Genomic DNA, 18324 nt, shown 5'->3' with positions numbered 1-18324 from the left:
CTAGACCACATTGTATAGAATTTCAGGTTTTGGTGGTTAATCCATACTTTTTAAACTTATGAGATTTAAGTGTAAACATCCTAAATTTGGAGGGGGTATATCTATAATTTTTCTATTTTTTCTGCTAAAAAGTCATTTTACGTTATTGCAACCTGATGGTAAATGCAAAGATGTGAAATTTAGTACTTGCTTTCTGCTGGCCGGCGGAGCTTTTGGACGTCTAGAGACGGTATGGATCTCTAATTTGATCCATGCCAAGGCTGAAAGATTTGGAAAATGGTAAACTAACATGAGGCCGGATTAATAATCCAGAAATATCACCAACTCCAAAAAAAGCTTCAGCGACCGAACCCTTCCGTAAGCAACGGATCTTCTACAAAAACCTTGACCCCTCGAAGATGTTGACACTGCCCTGTAAGTTTGGCATTGAGAAAGCTCCAGAGGAACGGGAGTTGGAAGACTGACTTGAATAGTGGGAGCCACAGCAAGGAAGCTTTAATTAGAGTTATGAGAAAGGATCCAACAACACCATGAAGAAAATCCTGAGCCACCAAGATAGTAGCCTGGTGATAAGGGGGCGATAATTCCACCCGAATTGTCCGGATTCGAAACTTACGGGCGTCGATTAAATTAGGGGACCGAATGCCCCACGCTCGATTGGCTCGTTGGCGGTGATGCTTTCCTTCCACTTGTACTAAGGTGGCGCTGGGGTGATGTACCCACACGTGAAGGTGATGAGCCTAGTTAGATAAGTCCACGGGACGAGGAAAGCACGCGAAACCTACGACCTATATCGAACATTTTTTTGTGGAAGGGGGCAGTGGAGGCTACTGCACGAGTGGGCCCCCCTTCCCTCCTATAAACCACAAAAAAAAAAAAAAAAAAAAAAAAGTCCTGCCGTCCGAGGAGTGGAACTCCCGCTGCCATGCACCCTCCAGCCGTCGCATTCCGTTACCTGCCACTCCAGAAGACTTGTGTGCGGTCTTCCAACAATTTCTCGAGTAACACATAATGGAATGCGACGTCTAATTCATCAAAAAAATAATAAAAAAAGGATTCCGGTCTAAACACTCCGGCACCAAGTCTCCAGAGCTGAGGTAATCGGCCAGCGCAGTGATACGATATCTGCTTCCCACGAAGCCGCCCAAATGAGGTTTTAAGCTTTTATCTAGGTAAAGTGGGAAATGACAGGATAAGGCTATTCCAGAACAAAATGGTCCATTTTTCATTTCTTTCAGAGTTTCACGGATAGATCCGGAGAGAATTTAGGAGTGAAATCTGCTATATTTGAGTTAATTATTTATTTATTTTTTTGCTGCATAATTTCTAGTGGCTGCAGGCGATCACCTTGTCACTGGTATCTAGAAATTAGACGGTCAAGGAGGGAAAGTTCTCTAAGATGTGGTTTGTCATTACGTTTCCCTGAAAAAAAGAGAGGCCATCGCCATCGGGGGGAAGGAAATCTCATACAATTCAAACTGGACCAAAAGTTTTACCATTTATTAAAAATTTAATAGACCGGAGAAAAATCAATTTACCTAGTTAGACACCGTGCTAAGCTCTTCAACCATAAAAGAAGAATCTAGATTAGAACTTGATTCACGTTCTGTGGTCTGCCAAGTACCTTCTCTAGCTGCCCAAGCCACCAAATGGCCTTGGGATGTCTCCGATCCAACATACCAAGCATGGCTCCCTCCAAATCTAGAACCCTTCCATCCCTCCAACTTTTGCTGCCCCTCTTCCACCTGCTGTCCATCCTAATCCCCCCTGCAAGCCCACTCTCCTTCAACTACTCTGGTGAGGATCTGAACTTTCCAAACATGATTTACCAGGAAGATGCCTTCTTCGACGGCAGCATCGTCCAACTCACCAAGAACCAGGCCCACATGAACCTTAGGAGGAGCTCCGGAAGAATGGTATATCCTGAAGCAGTGACTATCTATGATGAAGCTTCCGTCATCAACTTCACTTCATGTTTCTCCTTCTTTATCTATGGCTTCAAAAAAGCAGTCAGTGCTGATGGACTCGCCTTCTTCCTCTCGTCATACCCTTCGACAATTCCCGATTTATCCTGCGGGGGAACTCTCGGTCTGTTTACCAGTCCTGATGGCAACAAAACGCTCCCGAGTACTGTCGTCGCTGTCGAGTTTGATACCTTCTTCAATCCTCAGTACAAGGATATAAGCGCCAACCATATGGGAATCGACGTCCACACGATATACTCGGTTGTGCAGCTGGACTTGAAAGCTAACATGAGAAAGAACACGACGTTCAACGCGTGTGTTAATTACAGAGCTAGTACCAAAAATTTGAGTGTCTTCCTCAGTAATGCCTCAGATCCTACAAGGAATTGGAGCCTGTCTCATGTTGTTGACTTGAGGAAGGTTCTGCCTGCTAAGGTAGCCGTTGGCTTCACAGCTGCCACAGGTAACAGGACCGAACAACATAGCCTTGTATCCTGGAATTTCAGTTCCTCCGATTTGAATTCTAAGGGTTATGGTTCTAGTCCAAGCCCTACTCCAAGAGCTAGACATCTTTATATATTTTTGGGGTCGGGTATTGGCGCCGTGGTCTTACTATGTGGGTTGGGTTTGATGTGGTTTATGAGGCGACGTTTACGCAAGAAAGGTGATAGAGGGAAGAAAGAAGTAGATATGAGTATTGATTCGTTGATTAATGTTGCATTTGAGAGAGGGAGTGGGCCTAGGAGGTTTCCTTACAGTGTACTCGAGAGTGCTACCAAAAATTTTATGGAGGAGAGGAAACTTGGCGGAGGAGGATTTGGGGAGGTATACAAAGGGGTGCTGCGTGATTTACAGCTTGAGGTGGCCATTAAAAGGATCTCCAGGGGTTCCAAACAAGGGACGAAAGAGTACATATCAGAAGTAACGATCATAAGCCGGCTAAGGCACCGCAACCTTGTTCAACTCATAGGCTACTGTCACGAGAAAGGCGACTTGCTGCTTGTTTATGAGTACATGCCGAACAAAAGCCTCGACTACCATTTGTATGAAAAGACAAGATTGCTCGCATGGCCGGAGAGGTACAAGATAGCTCTGGGTTTAGCATCAGCGTTGCTATATCTTCATGAAGAGTGGGAGCAGTGCATCATCCACAGAGATGTAAAGCCAAGCAATGTGATGCTAGATTCAGGGTTCAATGCTAAACTTGGTGATTTTGGATTGGCAAGGCTCATGGACCATGACTCCAACCGAGAAACAACAGTTCTGGCCGGGACCAGGGGATATATTGCACCGGAGTATGCTATTACAGGTAACAAAATCTATGCCACTATAGTACATTTTGCGAGATCTTTTAATTGCTTCTTAATAAAATTGAAAGGCATCATAGTTATTTTACTTCTCCTGGATAAAGATGGTAAAGATGGCAGGTCCGTCACACTATGGATGTGTGGTCATCCAACATGGCATGGCATTAGCTGCACTTTAGGATGTGGTAGATGTGTGAACAGTTTCAGCAAAATTTTTTAATTTTTTATTTTATCATGTTCAACTCTATGTATTTCTCTATCTGTGATCCATGATGACAGATGTGTGCATGATGTGCTCACGCCTCTTAGTGCATCAAAAGTAAGATGGATGAGGTGGTCGATAAGAGCTTAATTCATTACAATAGGTACCATATAGTGTCAAAGTACTAATTTACCCTTTTGTTGAAAAGACATATATGCCACTCGAATTTATGCACTCACTAAGTAAAAAGATTTATGTGCAAAATCGCCTAAGAGTTCCATAAAAATAAGATCAAAATACGGTAATTTTACTGAATAAACTACGGAAATATGTAAGAGATTTAAATCACCGTTACTCTAACACACACTTTTCTTTTTTGAGACAAAACTCTTCGCACATATCAAGGTCTATATGCATAGAGTTATGATGTTACACCTAACCTGTCTGACCTATGATATTTATGATTTGACTTGTCCCAGTCTAAAACAAGCTAAGTAGTGGTCCAAATTCTTATGCCTCAATCAATTATTGTTTGCTGTTGGTGTCTAGTAGTCTGGGTTATTCCTGCAGAACCATGTCTATAAAATGAAATCATCAAGCTCTAGAGAAACCAGAAAAAAAGAAATCATTCAGTTGAAAGAGTAATACTAAGTCGCTCGTAAAACTTTGCTCGCATATGTCTGTAAAATTTTAATATCATTGAAAATGCTAGATCATTTTATTTTCAACAAAATTAAATTCTAGCAATTATAAGCATTTGTTTATTTTGACAGCCTAATTTAATTATGTCGTAACATTCCACAGGAAAAGCTAGTAAAGAGACTGATGTTTTCAGCTTTGGAGTAGTTATATTAGAAATTGCATGCGGTAGAAAGCCATCTGAAGTGGAGAAGGATGATCAAGTGAATTTGGTGGAGTGGATTTGGAAACTTTATGGAAATGGAAAATGTTTGTCTGCAGCAGACCGAAGGTTAGAGATGGAATTCGATGAACAACAAATGGTGTACTTGATGGTTGTGGGACTATGGTGTGCTCACCCTGATAGAACTCAAAGGCCAAGCATGAGGCAAGCAATCAATATACTTAAATTCGATACCCCATTGCCAGCTTTGCCACCCAATATGCCCGTTCCAATGTTTCATTCTCCTCCAAGAAATGTGCCTGCTACTCATTCAAATTCTGATAGCTGCTCCGTAATTTCAAACACAGCTCTATTGGGCCGTTAATGGTGAGTCATGTTAGAAAAGTTTAACAATGATACCATGTTACCCATCATACCAGTGATTTATAATTCAACTATATATTAGGTACTCTTTGTTTTTGATAGGTGTTTCATTATATGATCGGGTGTTGTATGTCTTTGCCATAAAAGCTTAAAATGTAATATATTTAAAATCTCCTGCATGGGCAGCTGTAATGATAATTCTAGTCGAGAACATGTTGTACGTTATTTTGATATGCTTATCTCCAAGGTCATGTAATAAAGTATTCCGTTATGCTTTGGTACCTTAATATTTTATGAGCCATTTGTATATGTAGATTGGATGACTAAAATTAAACCTCTAGCTGGTTGATACCTGATATAATACCTAAGATATTTGTCATAACCATCCATTCAAGTATAATAAGTGAGAAAACTATTGATTTCTTGTTTGTAAGGGGAGTTTTTCTCAAATTGCGAATCTCCACAAGAATTCTTAGACCCTCCTCGACATCAAGCTGTTCTTATTGGGTCCATGCATCCATGTGATGAGCATGGGCAGCCTCAATGGAGATGAAGGGAGGGAACAGGCACAATGCCAATTAGGGACACAGATGAAGTTGCCATGGAGGGCATTGCCGGAAAAGAGGAGATGAAGATTGACGGAGACGATAGAAGTGCAAAGAAGACAACAAGGGAGAAGGAGATCGTACTCTCTCAAGAGAGAGAGAATGAGATTGCGGTGAGGCTGGATTCTGCAATCCAAGGAGATAAGGGGTAAAAGTCCTTCAATTGGTTATGGTGGTAAGCTAGCAGCATTTTTCAACATAATAAGCTTGTCTAATCTAGTTTTAGTATTCAAACCAAGCAATTCCTATGGATTCCCAACAAATTACCAGTCCGTCCTCATTCCCTTCTCCTCTCCTGGACTACCCCCTCATCTTGGACCATGGAAACTCCTCCCTCATCTTCCATCCAAATGGCCTCTTCCCCTTTCACATGGCCCACAAACTCTGTTCCACGTATGGTTCCATAAATTCCTAATAGATACGAAAAATAATAATTGCAAATAATAATAATAATAATAATAATAATAATAATACAAATTATGAAAATCAAAAGAATGAAGGTGTGTTTGGATCGAGGTGTGTGAAATATCTGATCTAAGAACGAAATATGTCTTTTTGTGCAAGTCTATGGCAAGATCATGCCCAAGGTTCAATGAACTAGAGATAAAAATGGATCAGGTACAGATAGAATGTTGAAATATTCATATTTGTATCCATATTTTTCAACGAATATGAATACAAATATGAAAATTGAACGGATATCAAAATTAATATCCATATTTCTTCTAAACAAATATGGATAAGAATTAGATAGTAGGCTACGAATCAAATTTTGAATATATCTAATTTTTTTAATCCAAATATGGATATAAATCAGATACTTTTCAAATATTATTCAAATTTGAGCAAAATTCAGTGATGAAAGCTAGCAATGAAAACATGATCATAAAAAGAAGATTTAATTTAAAAAAAATATAATTTTGACAAGTATTTATTAGTAATAAAAACCAACAATTTTATAAAGGATATACCGCTCAAGGTTGCTTGTCACCAATCGCCGTATAGAAACTAGAAAGTGGGCAGGATCTTCGAAACCGTAGCTGCTTGAAGACGATGAAGAGAAAAGAAGGACAAAATAGATGAACAAGTGGTTTAAGCGTTTCAGGCTTGCAGGATCATTTGAAAGATTTTATTCGAACTGGAATCTGCATTCAGGTTACGATCATTCGATATCTGAATTGCTTTTAGTTTAGATTTGGTTAATCATTTAATTGGTTCTCTGATTTAACTTAACTTAAACTTTTTCTTTTCAGTTATCTTTATTGTACGGATATCCGGATCCGGATTTGAATCCGAAAAAATTAGGTATATCCAGATTCGTATCCATAATCGAAAGATTTTGAAACTGACTATCTTGATCTGTATTTGAATTCGATCGGACCAAAAAAACAGTATCGAATTCGATCCGAATCGAATATAAAAATGGATATGGTTGGATATAATCTAATTTGCTTTTAGCCCTACAACGAACCCAGCTCAGCCTAATTTTCCTATCATGAGCACGATCACATTTCAATTGCCATGGAAGAGACTAAGAAAGGCTTAAAAGAGACTAAAAACTGATGAAAGAAGAGCAGGAAATAGAGGGCAATTACAAAGGAGCAGCAAGTGGCCTATAGGCTATTGTGGTGTACTAAAGACCCAGATCTTGGAGCTCAATCCAATTCAAATTCAACAGAATGTGCGGCCAAACATGCTAACCACGTGTGTGTCCATGCGGGTGCCACGCCACGCCATGCAAGCCCATGGTTCCTAAAGCCCAACTTGGACTTGGACTTGAGTGAACTGGACATCAATGAACGCTAGCATAGTTGCATGTATTTATCCAACGTGGGACTATTAGTTATATAATTTCAAAAATATGAACCATTTTTAAAAAAGAAGCATTTAAGCTTTTATTTAAAAATTTTATTTTTTTAAAAAAAATGAAAATAAATATCTCCAACAAACTATGCCCCAATTTTCTCTCGGTTTTGAGCTTCTTATTTTGCCCTCCTTGTTTTTGTTTCAATGTTTCATTTCTACTTAATTAATCCCTTACCATTTGTTAAAATTTTTGTTAAGTTTTGGATTTGGATACAATTCAACAAGTCTGTCTTTATAACTGTTTCTACTACCATCCCTTACCTTCCGCTGTCCTTTTTCTTCTACAAGCCTGATATAAGCACCTCTAAATGCCTCTTTTCTCATCTCTAATCTTGTCTTCAGGGACCCACTCTTAAATAGAGCATGAGATATAACGAAAATATAGAAATATAAAGAGGAATGGTGGTGGAATCTAACCTGTGATCAGCTCTCTCTATTGCTTTGTTTCAACTATTAAGCTCTCTTCTAGACTTGCTTATTCGCTTCTAGTTCCAATATACTTCTTTATCTTGTTTGCTCGCAAAGAAGGCCAAGATAGGATCCTCTTCAGTCTTTGAGATTGAAGTACTTGACAGGCTCTCAATAAACCGAGAGAGAGATACAAGGTGCTCCAAGTATAGCAACTAGAAAGGGCATGGAAATTTACGACTCAAGGAAAAGAATCCACTGTCAGGCATCATCTTGCCTTAGTACATGGGACACTCCAAACATCATGCTAAGGGAATATAGAGAAAGGGAGAGAGGCAAGGAGGTTGGGGTTGTTTTGACCCCGTCGAGAAAGTCACATGTTAGATTAGAGTGCACCACGGAAAAGTGAATTATCATCAAAGTTACTCTTGAGGTAGTCAGTAGGGCAGGGGTGGAGCTGGATTTGTGATTAGAGGCCCAAACTCATGTTTTGTGGTTACAGAGGGTTGCTGCTTGGATAATATGTTGCTATATTGGGGGGTGATCAAATATGCTACTATCATCCTACAAGCCAACCATATTATTTTGGAGGGAGATTCGAGGAAATCTGATCAGTCAAGTGAGGAAATAATTTGACTCGACTAGCGCCTGCCCACCATCATTGGATACTTGGAAAATCATCAAGAATCTTAATGGCCTTTTGAAATGACTCATGTTTATTGAGAGGCAAATATTGCAAGTGATTAGGTGACATCTTATGTAGCTAACTATTTCAAAGATGTTATCTTGGAAAACTTTTCTTTGGTTCTTATTTAGCTTGAGGATATTTTGTTTTCTAATTTATTTGGATGGTTGATTCATCCACTTCAATAAAAGAAAAAAGAAGTGAATTATCTAAGCAAGAAATCAAATACTCTAAGCATGATTTAATCAACATATAGCATACGAAATTAGAAAAATCAAATTTGAAAACTAAAAGGCCAAGGAAAAACTAGATCTATGCTAATATAAAAAGTAACTAGTAGCTACCCAAAATGCTTCACCATCACCAAGACTCCAGGAAGAAACGTTGCCGTTATGTGCCATAATGAAGGGCTCTACCACTAATCTCATTGTTATCCCCAGCATCCTCCAGGTCTTGTGCCTAATCCATCATGCATAAAGAGAGAGCAACATGGCAAAGCGAACTCAAGAAAGAGTTAATTTCATCGATTGACGAAACATTAGGGTATATATAGAATTTATAGGCCCTGAAATCTCTACAAGTGCTAAAATCAATGGAGTGTCCATATAGACCAAAGAAAACTCAAAAACAAAGTCCTTGAACAACTAAGTAAGCCATCTCTTTATTTTCTCACTTCTAGAAGGATTTATTTATTTATTTTTTATTGATGGTGACCTAGCTACTATTGGAAGAGCTCGGATGATAGTTATTCTATCATCGGATGCTATCTGATGGTTACTAGTCCACCTCCGGATATTAATCTAGTTTTGGTCTTCAAGTTGAACTCAGATCTGATAGAGTTCATCTCAGACTCGGTTGCTTCGTGGCCAACTATTCTAGGCGGTAATTCACCATTAGATGTTTTTGACATGGTCTCTTCATCTAACTATAACTGTGGCCCCATTGGATGGCTTCTGAAGGTGCAGAGTTGACCATCAGTTCGATCTGACCCATTTTGGGGTGCCCTTTTAGCATTTGGGCTGGGCGTGCCCTGTGTCCAGTTTTGGTTGGATGAGAGGAGAGGATGAATGAAGAAAAAGAATGGAACATTACAGGAAACTGTGATTTGAGGGACAATAGGAACCAAACTTGGGAGAACAAACTGGCAGCTTTTTTTTTAGTTTTTTAATTTTTGCTTCAAGACAAAATAACCAAGAAGCTAGAGTTTTGCATTCTAAGACTTCTTTTTTATGGAAGATAACTAATCGAGGGTAGTTATCTTTACCTTTAGATAATCCTCCCTTATTTATTTATTCTTAGGCTAGTAAAATCCCTTGTTTGTCTGAAGAAAGTTGATATGGTGCTTAACAATTTTTTGACCCCACTTGTGCCCGAGTAGAGCCAACCGATTGCCACCGATATTTCTTAATTGGAACTTTTGAAAGATTACCGTGAATTGGATATTGATGATCATAGATATGGAGAAGTGGACTACTGCCAACCATCTATGTAATTTCTTGTGTTATTCGATGCATTTTTAGTTATTACAAAAGGCTAAAACGATCCAAAATGCATGAGGGCACTCAAATAGAAAGATCAAGAGTAACGCCTGCCTAGAAGGCAAGGCACCATATGTTTGGGTGAATTTGTATAATAATCTTCTCTTGTCAAATATATTCATATGCCCTCGTTTTAGTTTGGTATTGCTCAAGCTTTAAATAAAGCAGCTATCAAGAAAATTGAGAGGAGCAAGGGCCAATGACAGAACTTTAATAATGTGGAAGCCCCTGCACATAATTGTCATATGACAACACCAAAATATGCATGTCGACGAACTCACTCGACCTCCAACTTCTTAGGAAGTCCCCAGCACTTGCCTCGACCCATACCTTCTGGCTTAAGTTGCATGCATCCTTCCAATTCATTGACTTGAAGAGGAGACTCGCTAATTAATAGAAAGTTAACGGATACTTCTTGCTGATCAAGCCTTTGATATACAACATATATATATATATATATATATATATATATATATATTAACAGCTAACATGACTGGTTTCCATTAGCTTACACATGACAGCCAATATATTAATGACAACTGCCGGATCGCGTCCTAGAGCCACTTTTAGATATGTGTTCATGCATGATCGCACGTGGCCACATATCTCAAAGGACGGATAATCTTGTGAATATGAAAGGTATTGAACGGCATGGTTTTCATTGTAGATCATAGACACCGACCTAGGATCCAAAAAAAGCACCAATTAAATCAAGAAATAGTAGTAAAAAAATTATTTTGGAAGAAGAAAAAATTATTTTTAAAAATAAAGGCCACAACAATGTATTTAGCTCGCTCACGCAAAGATGACTCAAGAAAAAGAACTCTTCCCAAACTTCGCACCTCACTCTCTCCCCCTATTAATAAACACCACACACCTTGGAACTAAAAGATAGAAATATTATTTTCTCTCAAAAAAAACAACTTTAGATATGTTAAACCTAAAACTCAACCTAACTAACTTGCATCAGCAGATTAAAAAAAAAAAATTATTAATGAGTTGTAGTTCGTGATGATTCTAATACTCCCCTTCATTACGAACTCCATGCAAGAATATCGTACTTGTTGATGACTTGAAAAACATGGTAGCCACAGCCATTATATTACAGTAACAGCAAATGCAATTACTTATTGAGCTAATAATTAAACAACACAGCTCCTTTATTGGCTCAAACCATAACTCTTTCATCAGCTCATCCCCTTGATGCGTATCTAGGAGTCAATGATGTTCTCCAGCACTTTTCCTTAATATTGACTCCACAGTCACTATGCCAAGATTCCATCAAGCATCTAGCTTGCACCAAGAAACGTCAAATTCTTAGTTTTTATCGCTACTCGCTATAGCATTGGCCATTACCTACAAATTAGTAAAATTAACAACAAAACTTTAGCCATATTCACATGCCTTTAGTTAAGCAACACTATATATCTGCATATAGTTAGCTTCTATACACTAAGTCAAATCCTCATGCGTAGAGTCTGCTAACTATTCAAACTCTAGAGGAGCTTCAAAATTAATTAGCGCACTAAAAATCTTGTTGAATATAAGGCAAAATATGAATTATCAACATTAAGAATGTCTTCATGTTTCTTGATCTCTAAAGCGACTTCAAAATTGGTCAGCTCTTCATCTTCATGGTTGAGTAAATCTTCAAAAAAAAAAAAAACTCAATACCCTGGAAGCTTTAACATGAGACTCTTTTGCATGATATGGCTCTTCAATATGTACATCTATGGCTAGATCAACTATAGGATCCTTAAACTCCTATGAAATTTGAAAATCAGTTTGTTTTTCAATTTTGATCTCTTCTGAATTTGATACAACGCTATCTATTTGATCAGGCTCCTCCTGCTCTAGGTTTTCTTCTGGACTTGGTTGATCCTTGAGTTGATCAACCTTGCCATACTCTGAAATTTCTTTTAAACTCGATCCAACCTCTAACTGATCAAGCTCTTGTTGCTTTAAATCTTCATCTTTAAATTAATTCCACACTTCATTTGGATTTTCGGCAAAGTCTGAAACTAAAACCCACACTCTAAACAATTTTTGTTGGAAAACATTTTGATGCCCTGCCTTACTAGCTAGATCTTTAGTGGACAGCCATAAAATTATTTTCTTCCTTTGACTCCTCTATATATTGGAAGTGGAGATAATTCTCTCTATCAAATGTAGCTTAGATAATCAACATCACATTTTCAGATTTGGGATTCTACTTTCTTCTTGCAAACTCATTGTAAAGAGTATTTGTTGGCATGATCTCTGACTCTTTCAAGATATCCTACAAATCTTCTCTCATCAGATATGATTTAACCATAGATTTCCAAATAGGACCTTTGGTATTATTCAACTTATGGAGTAGACAACTGGTAGCAAAAATGGCTTTATGATGTTGGTGAAATCATCCATGATGGTCGAGATATCGAATTAGAGTTCCCATATTTATAAATATACACTATGAATTACTGAAAGCTCTAGAACCATACTGAACAATTATTTTTAAAACCTCTAACAATGAAGTCACCGCTCTAAAAATTGTACCCTAGATAAATCTAAATGAAACCGCACGATGCTTGGCAATACTTCAGCCTCACTCTGATGCTATGTGAAACAACATGTTTTCAGTGTGGATCAAATGTGTTTGTTTAGGATCCAGAACAAGTACCAATAAAATCAAGCAATAGTAGTAGAAAAAAAATAGAAAGAGAAAATTTTATTTTAAAAAATAAAGGCTAAAATAATAAGTTTGGCTCTCTTTCATAAAGACGCCTTATGAAAAAGAAGCTCTCTTTATACTTCGTGTCACTCTTTCCCTCTCTTAATAAAACACCAAATATGCTCTCTCTCTCTCATTGGAAGATAGAAACATTACTATCTCCTACTAAAAGATAAACTCAGGTATATTGAGTTAGTTTATAATTTTTTGACCCAACGGGTCATTTAGATAGGGTTAGGTCTATGTATAACTTGGTCCCAATTTAAAAAAATTGGGTCTGGTTTGAGTCTGGGTCGAGTCTGTTTGTTCGAATTTGGTTCATCGAAGGACTATCAAAGTGTAACAAATTTACCAAATTAAACCAAACTAGAGTATTCATGTCCGGAAATTATGGTAGAGCAATGGAAGTGATTTCATCAACCAGAACAGAAGAGAATAGCTCATTAAGAGCCTGCATATTCTACTGACCTTGTGGTAGAGCATTTAGCGTTGTTGGCCAGAAAAGAATAAGGATATTCCATACCCAAGTATCTGAAAGAACATGTACTCTTATACCATCGCCTATATGCCACTCGAAAGCAAATCTAAGCCACTTGGAATGATTAACTATTTCCTTCCAAATCGTAGATGCTCTTCTACGACAGTCGTAGTCCTCCTATTTTCCATGAAATTCATACATTGTTGCAACCACTGAAGCCCATAAAGAATCTAGATCAAGATCTAAATTTGCAACCCGCGGGCCTAAATAGTTTTGCAGGTTTGGACCGGGTCGGGTCGGAGCAGGCCGTAGGTGACACCCCATGGTCGATGGCCCCGACGGTGCCAGTAGCGCACCACGCTCGGCGACGGCTGGCTGAATGGGAGAGGAAAAAAGCAAAACAGGGGAGTTCTGGATTCACATTAATCCGGCGGCTGGCCAACCGGACTCAAAAAGAATGGTGGCCCAAGATTGGAGAAAAGGAGAGGGAACTCACCTTGCTGCCGGTGAGCTTCTCCAGCCGGCCCGACAACAAACACTCCGAGCTTCTCCCACAGGATCAAAGGTCTAATGGAAGAGCTCCCCGGTTGATGCCGGGGAGGAGGGGGATGAGTGCCTTTATAAGCGAGGCTGGGCTCGAATTTGGTAAGCCTTAATCTCCCTCTTTAGGTGGAACCAAAGGGAAAAATGGAGAAGGGCAAGAGGAAGACTCCGATCGAAAGCCTCCCTCCCTCCCTCCCTCCCTCCCTAGCCATATGGGCCGAGCGGGCACAGTCACCCAGGGGCCGGCCTAGGCGCCGTGGCCCCGATGCCCAATAAGGTGGGTTCTTACACTAGTACAATACAATATAATATAGTACAAAATGATGTAGTATAACATAGCTTACTGTGTCCAATATAAAATGACAATGTAATATAATATATATAACATAACATAACACAATACAAAATATTACAATACAGTACAACATAATATAATATAATATAATATAATATAATATAATATAATATAAATATAATATAATATAGAATAGATAGGATAGAGGCAGGGCATGGCAACAATCCGACAATTCTGGGCTCGTTTGGTTCGCGGGAAAAGAAGGGGGGAAAGTGTGGTCAACGGGAAAGTAATGAGATGCCTCTTGTTTGGTTGGAGTTTTCAAAGGAGAGAGAAGGGAAAGTTGTATTCCCATGGGAATGTGATTCCCACATTTCATGGGAAAGTCTTTCCCATGAGAAACATGGGAAAGTTACTTTCCCATGAGGCGGGAATCACTCCATTTTTACTTTTTCCCAAAAAGTCCCTTCAGCATTAAAGAAGCATTAAAGAGGTATTAAAAACCTAATTTTTATTAAGGGCATAATAGGAATTATATATAACTTTCCTAGAAAAGTGGATGGCCAACCAAACATAAGCACCTTGGAAATTTGTCACTTTCCCATGGTCAACCAAACATGCCAAAAGTACTTTCCTAGGCATCCTCTTCCTAGGAATTTGTTTTCCAGAAATCATATTCCTAGGAAGAAAAATGCTTCCCGCGAACCAAACGAGCCCTCTATGTGCTGTTCCCTTTCTCTCGCAGACATACACAGTGCTATTGCCACCCAATACGAGTTGGTCGGCTCTCAGCTATATTGAGCCAAGTTGTGCTCAGACTTGGGCCAACTCTTTGTTCCCCGAGACGGGCTTGGACCATCTACTTTAGTGTTCATATTGGAACCTTCTCGTGGAAACAAATATTTAGGCCTATTTTAGTGTTATATTTGGCGTTTTCTTTTGGTGGCCTTGCAATGCACGCACAGCTATCAAAACACAACCTTAGCGGCTGTATGCACGGGTACTCCATCAGCTGGCGTAATTAAACGACGAGTCATTAATTTTAAAGGGCCCCACTAGAACTTAAAGGAACGTGCGCAGACTTATAATTGCAGTGCACAGAGGTTTGTAACATCGGTTTTTTATAAAATTTGTCACATCACAAGAATATTTAATATCAAGGAACGACTCTCCCTGAGAGGCCTTATCAAAGTTGGTAGCGGTCATTTTTTGACCTAACCAGTAACTGACCACGTTCAATTCATTGCCACCCCAATGTTCGCCAAAGTCACCCAACCTGCTTTTGTTAAATAAAATTAGACAGATACCCTTCAAATTTGAGCTAATTATACTTAGATCCTAAAAATATAGAAAGTTACATGTAGCCACCAAAACTTCATTTTTATTGCAATATGGTTCAGTCGTCTATCTGGATCCTAATACCGTTAATAAAGTGAAAGAAAATACCAAAATATCCTTGATTCAGTGAGGCCAGATGGTGGCTCTCACGCAATCTCAAATTATTTCGTCTTTTATAATTCATCCACTTATACAGATCTCAAAGCGCTTCATTTTCTATCATTCATCTACTTTACGAAGATTTCAAAATACTCCATCCTTTATCATCTATCCACCTTCATAAATCTCAAAGTACTCAATTCTCTATCATTTGTTATCTGTACAAATCTTAAAATGCTCTATTTTCTATCATTCATCTATTGCACAAATCTCAAAGCACTCTGTCCTTTGTCATTCATCTACTTGGACAGATCTCAAAGTTCTCCATTCTCTTATCATTCATTTGTCTCATAGATTTCAAAACACTTTATCCTCTGTCATTCATTTATCTGCACCAATCTTAAAGTGTTTCATCCTCTATCATGATCCGTTTGCATAAATCTAAAAGCATACTATTCTCTATTATCCATTCACTTTTGTAGATCTCAAAACATTTCATCATTTACGTTCATCTGTCTGCATAAATCTCGAAGCACTGCATCTCCTGTCATTCATCTATCCGCACAGATCTTAAAGCACTCATTTTCAATTCACAATAGAGCCAGAGTCTTTTGCTCAGCTAGTGGGAAGGGTGGTTATTAAGTGACCTTTGCGTGATAATTTTGTGGCCATAAGTGTGGCGCATCCAAAATAAAGAATGCAAGAAACTGCAGTGGAAACAATAGAGAGGTCGACTCATGCTGATCTGGGGTCGACCCCTATAGAGCTGGGGTCGACTCATGCTGTTAAAGGGTCGATCCCAGGCATGCGCTAGATTTACGTAGAGACGGAAATTGGTCTTCTACCTGCTTGAGACTCAGGTAATTTGGGTCTTGAGGGGGCTAACCATTATTGGACCGGGTTTAGGCTTAAAGGAAGAGAGAGCATGCAAGTCATGGGTATACATGGGCTTGGGTTGAGTGCTTTCTTATGTGGTTTAGCCTAAGGGAGTTTTTGGGTTTGAATCATGATTGACCATGTATATATACACTCATGTATTTTGTGTATGTATATATACACTCTGAAAATCTTATTCTTTTTCTTCTCTTCCTCTCATGCACGTAAGCCACCATCTCCAAGAACACAAGGGCACACAGCCATCAAAGGAGAAGTCCTTCACGTCCAAAGACTTGAACCACCCATCAGCCGCACGGCTGAAAGGGAGAAGTCCTAACTTGAGTAGGACTTATGTTCGGTTATAACGAAGAAGAGCCTATTTGCGCTTGGCTTTTGTTCTCCTCCACCATCAAAGAACCAAGTATTTATTCGGAGAAGGCTCAGCAAGGATCCAATTTATTTAACTCTATATTCTATCATATGAATGAAATATATTTCTAAAAAAGACGAATATCAGAGCTTATGAGCACAACAAATTTTGGTGATAAGTAGACCATATTGCAACGAATTTTAAGTTTTGGTGGCTAATGAATACTTTTAAACTTATGATATTTAAGGATAAATAGTCTTAACTTGGAGGGCTATATCTATAATTTTTCTACTGTTTCTGCTAAAAAGTCATCCTACTTTATTGAACCTGACGGTCAATGCAAAGATGTGAAATTTAGCAAGGCTGAAAGATTTTGAAAATGCTAAACTAACACGAGGCCGGATGAATAATCCAGAAATATCACCAACTCCAAAAAAAGCATCAGCGACCGAACCCCTTAGTAAGCAACAGTAAGCAAACCTTGACCACTCGAAGATGTTCGCACGGTGTCCTGTGAGTTTGGCGTTGAGAAAGTTTCAGAAGAGCGGGAGGTGGAAGACTGGCTTGAATAGTGGGAGCCACTGCAAGGAAGCTTTAATAGTGAGAAAGCTTTAATCACGGCCAAAAACACCCTCAAGGCTGTCGTGCCGTCGGAGGGTTGGAACTTCCCTCTGCCTCCCTCCAGCTATCGCATTCACTCGAGAAGACTTGCGTGCGTTCTTCCAACAATTTCTCTAATGGAAAGAGGCGGCTATTTCATTAAAAAAAAAGAAAAAAAAAGATATCGGTCTAAACCCTCCGGGCCCAAGTCACCGATATTCCAGAGCTGAGGTAATTGACCTCCGCAGTGATACGATATGTGCTCCCTGCTAAAGCCGCCCAAATGAGGTCAAGTTTTTATCTAAGGAAAGGCCACCTACAGGCAAGTGATCCAAACCCCCAGGTCTGGTTTTGTAGCAGAATAAGCAATCCTCAGGAGGATAGGTTGCTTTTTGACTGGATATTCTTTACCTACTTTCTAAATATCCTGAAAGAATTATCTGATTCGATGTGAATTATTTTGGCTGCTACGGATAGAGTCGGATAGGATTTAAAAGTGAAATATGATATATCGAAAAATCAAATTATGTGCCAAATTTTTGGACGCCATAACTTCATCGTATAATAATAGATTGAGGTAATATTTTTTTTTCTTTTTTAATTAAATTGGGTAACTTCTCGAGCTCTATAATCTAGCGTTACCTCTCAAAGGGTGAAACACACTAACTGATCATAATAAAATTCCATTGCTTAGGTCTCCAAATAGGCCGGTGAAACAGAAAATTTTCTTCTTAAAAGATATTTTGATCGGGTATATCTCCAAATCTAGAATGAATTAAATAGAGCAGTTGAAGCTAAGTCTATATAAGAGTCGATACCTAATTTCTGCATAATTTTAGCTTTTTCATGTTTATTTCTACTGGTCATGCCTATTTTGAAAAATTGAGTTCAATTTAAATTAGAAGAAAAATCCTATTCAAATTATGCAAAGACTGGCCAAACTATATATCTCCGTTTATCTATCTTCAATTGAAAAAAGAACCAAAAATTTACTTTGATTATTTTTTTAAAAAAATAGTAAAATATTCGAGTTTAACGGATAAAGAAAATATATCCTTATCCTTGTGCTACACGTGTGTAACAAGGAGTGCTTTGAGTTAATTTTTTATGATTTTTCGCTGCATAATTTCTGGCGGCTGGAGGCCATCACCTTGTCGCCTCTACAAATTTGTCCGCCAAGGAGGAAAAGTTTTCAAAGCTGTGATTTGTCGT

The 18324-nt window shown here is 38.7% G+C and overlaps 1 protein-coding gene across 1 annotated transcript; it reads left to right on the top strand.

The window, feature by feature from the left end:
* Nucleotides 1–1583: 1583 nt before the first annotated feature.
* Nucleotides 1584–4985, top strand: LOC103722623 (L-type lectin-domain containing receptor kinase IX.1-like). The gene is made up of 2 exons (XM_039133168.1): nt 1584–3273; nt 4278–4985. The coding sequence occupies exons 1-2, from the start codon at nt 1650–1652 to the stop codon at nt 4697–4699; spliced, it is 2046 nt and encodes a 681-aa protein (XP_038989096.1). The 5' UTR covers nt 1584–1649; the 3' UTR covers nt 4700–4985.
* Nucleotides 4986–18324: the final 13339 nt, after the last annotated feature.

This window comes from Phoenix dactylifera, chromosome 1 (assembly GCF_009389715.1).
Source record: "Phoenix dactylifera cultivar Barhee BC4 chromosome 1, palm_55x_up_171113_PBpolish2nd_filt_p, whole genome shotgun sequence".
In the NCBI taxonomy this organism is placed as follows: Eukaryota; Viridiplantae; Streptophyta; class Magnoliopsida; order Arecales; family Arecaceae; genus Phoenix; species Phoenix dactylifera.
Note: the sequence above shows the minus strand (reverse complement) of the source record. Positions and strands in the feature narration are given on the sequence as shown.

Coding starts and splice junctions, on each gene's coding strand:
- LOC103722623 (XM_039133168.1), top strand. CDS start 1,650: ATGGCCTTGGGATGTCTCCGATCCAACATACCAAGCATGGCTCCCTCC. Junction 3,274..4,277: donor ACCGGAGTATGCTATTACAG/GTAACAAAATCT, acceptor AACATTCCACAG/GAAAAGCTAGTAAAGAGACT.